This window comes from Otolemur garnettii, unplaced genomic scaffold (assembly GCF_000181295.1).
Source record: "Otolemur garnettii isolate 467f Iridium unplaced genomic scaffold, OtoGar3 scaffold00001, whole genome shotgun sequence".
NCBI lineage: Eukaryota > Metazoa > Chordata > Mammalia > Primates > Galagidae > Otolemur > Otolemur garnettii.
In genome coordinates, this window is record NW_003852396.1 from 34,621,057 (window position 1) to 34,625,077 (window position 4,021).

A 4,021-nucleotide genomic window follows, 5' to 3' on the forward strand; every position below is an offset into this window, starting at 1 on the left:
TCCAGATGATGTTGGATGGCCCGTCACTGGGTGAAGGAGGAATGATGGTGTATCTAGAGCTGTCACCTATTTCTCCTATCTCCAAGTTCCTCTGACACAAGGAATGGGGAAGTGTTTGAATCAGGAGCAAAAGAAAGAATGAATAAAATATTCACTAATGCAACTGTCCAGGCACATCCCAGGGAGATATGGGGACAAGTACCTGTGGATGTTCTCTACCCTGGGACTATTAACACTAGAAGAAACATTGGAAAATGTTCTTCTTAGCAAAGTATCTCAAGAATGGAAGAAAAAGTATCCAATGTACACAGCCCTATTTTGAAAGTAATTCATATCTTTCATAGGAATGTCATAACCTAATTATGGCCTTAGATTATGGGAAGGATGGTGGGAGAGAAGAGGTGAGGGGGGCTGGTAGGGGGAGGGAGGGTGATGGGTAGGGTCACCTCTATGGTTTATCTTACAAGGGTACAAAGTGAATCTTTCTAAAAGCAGAGTATGAATGTCTTAACTCAATAACTAAGAAAATGACATGAAGGTTATGTTAATCTGTTTGATGAGACTATTTCAGAATGTATATGAAAACAGCACACTGTACTCCATGATTGCATTAATGTACATAGTTATGCTATAAGAAATAATAAAGGAAATTTGAATAGGAAATTAAAAAAACACTAGAAGAAACTGTGAAATGGTCTCCGTCCATGTAATCTAGACCAGCCATGGGATACCAGCTGTGTGGCTGGCAAGAGCCTCTGAGGTAAATAATAAGGGTGTTTTCACATCGTTCCTTTTCTGCAGAACACCCTGATTACTCGCTGGCGGATCTGTTGAGTCTTCACCCCATAGACAAGAGGATTGAGTGCAGGAGGTACAAGGAGATAGAGTGTGGCCAGAAGAACATGGATGTGATGGGGTACATGGTGGCCAAAGCGGTGAGTCAGGAAGGAAAATATTCCAGGGACATAAAAAATCAGGATGACACAAACGTGGGATCCACATGTGCTAAAGGCCTTAATTCGGGCCTCACCACCTGGTATCATCAGCACTGCCTGTAGGATGTAGGCATAGGAAATGCCAATGGCCAGGATGTCTAGTCCAACCACAAGCAGTGCCACAGCCAGCCCATAAGCTCGGTTCACTGTGGTTTCTGAGCAGGCCAGTTTCACAACAGCCATATGTTCACAATAGGCATGCCCTATGACATTGGCTTCACAAAAGATAAGTCTCTGCAACAGGATAGGGAAGGGGATGAGGAGGAATAATCCCCGCAGAAGCACTCCCACTCCTATGCGCCCGACAATGCCTGGATGCAGGATAGTGGAATGGTGCAGAGGATGACAAATGGCAACATAGCGATCCAGGGCCATCGCAACAAGTACCCCTGACTCCATGGAGGAGAACGCATGTATGAAGAACATCTGGACGAGGCAGACAGTGAACCCAATCTCATGGGCATGAACCAGGAGCACTGCAAAGGCTTTGGGTGCAGTGGAGGAAGCCAGAACCAGGTCGATGGCAGCTAACATGGCCAGGAAGAGGTACATAGGTTGATGCAAGGATGGCTCAGTCCAGATAATGAAGAGTATGGTGATGTTGCCCACTAGAGCAAGGAGGTAAAGGACACCCAGGGGTAATGCTATCCAGTGCTGGCTTTCCTCTAAACCTGGAATTCCTACCAGGAAGAAAGAAGGGTGGGGCAGCCTCCAGCTGGAATTACTAAGGGCCACAATCATGGCTTAGAGAGGAAAGAGGGAAAGAGAAACAAAGTCATGATTTCTCCATTCAAAATAATGTTATCACATTATCCAGAGTGGGCTGCCATCTTCATCAGAAGAATAAATGAACTTAACCTGCAAACAAAGGAAGAAAGTTAGATAAAAGGGGGAAAAAATCTCTTTTTCTGGCAGACAATCTTTCTTAAGTGATGTACTTTAGTCAAAATCGAATCCAATTTATGTGAGAATTAGTCACTATTTTCGTTTTTTTTTGTCCTTGTCCTTACCCTCACTCCCTCCGGCAAACGATTTTTTTTGCAAGACATTCCCATGTCTGCATTAGGACAGGTCAGTGTTACTTAGAGATAAAAGTAAACATATGCTGCTTTGGGAGAAATGCTTAAACTCTAATGTGCAATTGCTTACACTGGAACTGTCAATTTCAAAAGATTCTCTTTATTAATCTCTTGCCATTTCTGAATACTATAAATCAACCCATTAATTTTGATATTAGTCTCCCTCAGTTTCCATAACACAGCACTCTACAGTTGTTCCTCCTGGAGTCCCCATCCCAGCATCTTCCCAAATCATTATGTTAATGATTCCAGGGTTCCAGCCTCTCCTCACTTCCCAATCTCTGAATTGAGTTCCTCCATTCTCAGTTTTAAATATTTAAATACAGTAATTTCTTCCAAATCTATATTTCTAAGTTAAATAACTTTCTGATATTTGATATCCATTCTTCCATTTGTATCCTGAATATCTATCTATACCATGCACTCAATGTATTCAACACTAAATAATTCACTTATCTTTCCCAGTTTTATACTATCTTTTTGGCAATATTTTTATGAATTACATCATTGTCTACCAACCCAACCTGATCTAGAAACTTGGAAACCATCTTTTCTCATTAACTCTCATCCCTTTTACCTATTCACCAATTCTCAATGACTTTATGTTCTGTTTGTTTTTCTTTTATTTTATTTTAATTTGAACTCACATGTTATAAAAATAAGCTCTTACCTAGGAGGCACAATGTAAGGATATACAACATACCCCCGGGGTGAAGTGCTCAACTATAACTTGAACTTTACCTAACAATTGCAAACCATGTAACCTAATAATTTGTGCCCTCATATTAATGGAATTAAAAAAATAAATAAATACATAGATAAATATGACTTTATTTTCAACCTTTCTTATATCCACTCTTTTTTCTCAACCCCCAATGTCACTGCCTGAGTTCATACTCCAGCTGCTCTCAACTGAACTGCTCATCACATCTCTCTGTCTTTGGTATAGAGCCCTTCCCAATCCTCTCTCAAATCTAAAGTTAAAGGGTTCTCAATAATGGGGAAAAAGTATTTAATGTACTCAATTCTAATATGAAACCACTATCTAAACAACTACATGCCCACATGAAAGAAAAAACACAAACACAGTCTAGGAAGGAAGAGGGGAGAGGATGGAGAGGGAAGGGAGGACAAGAGAAGGCAATTGGTGAGATCTCACCTAATGTGCACAGCATGAGGGTATTTAGCTCACACCCCGGGGTGTTCAACTACAACTTGAACTTCACCTTAGAATTGAAAACAATGTAACCTAACCATTTGTGCCCTTTTATTCATCTGAAATTTAAAAAAAATTAAATAGGGGCAGCACCTGTGGCTCAGTGAATAGGGTGCTGGCCCCATATACTGAGGGTGGCAGGTTCAAACCTGGCTCCAGCCAGCTTAAACAGCAATGAGAACTGCAACAAAAATTAGCCAGGCATTGTGGCAGGAGCCTATAGTCCCAGCTACTTGGGAGGCTGAGGCAGAGAATTGCTTAAGCCCAGAAGTTGGAGGTTGCTGTGAGCTGTGATAACACAGCACTCTACTGAGGGTGACAGAGTAAGACTCTGTCTCAAAAAAAAAAAAAAATTAAATAAAGTCAAGGTATTTTTCCCAAAATGCAGATGTTTCCATGGCACCTCTATGGAATTGAATGCATGGAATAGAATCAAATTTTAAGATGGCATAAAAGTTTGCCAAAATTTATTTTTTGTTTGTGCATTACTTTTGTCCTATAGTTAACATATCTCTATGTGTATGTTTTGCTTTAATCATTCCAACATTCTTGAAGTTATATGAGTATACATTCTATTTTACATATGCCTTTGTGTATTCTTTTTTTCATCTTTTGTCTAAACTGTTCCTTCAAAATCAGTGTTCACTGTCTCTTACCCCTCAAAAGGACTCATCGACTATGTTAGGACAGCACTGATTATGTTAGGAACACTTGATACTTGATTTTATTTT

The 4,021-nt window shown here is 40.3% G+C and overlaps 1 protein-coding gene across 1 annotated transcript; it reads right to left on the bottom strand.

The window, feature by feature from the left end:
* Positions 1-779: 779 nt before the first annotated feature.
* On the bottom strand, positions 780-1,774 carry LOC100946339 (olfactory receptor 52L1). The gene is given in 2 exon segments (XM_003781473.2): positions 780-1,735; positions 1,738-1,774. Coding segments are annotated over 2 exon segments (993 nt in total).
* Positions 1,775-4,021: the final 2,247 nt, after the last annotated feature.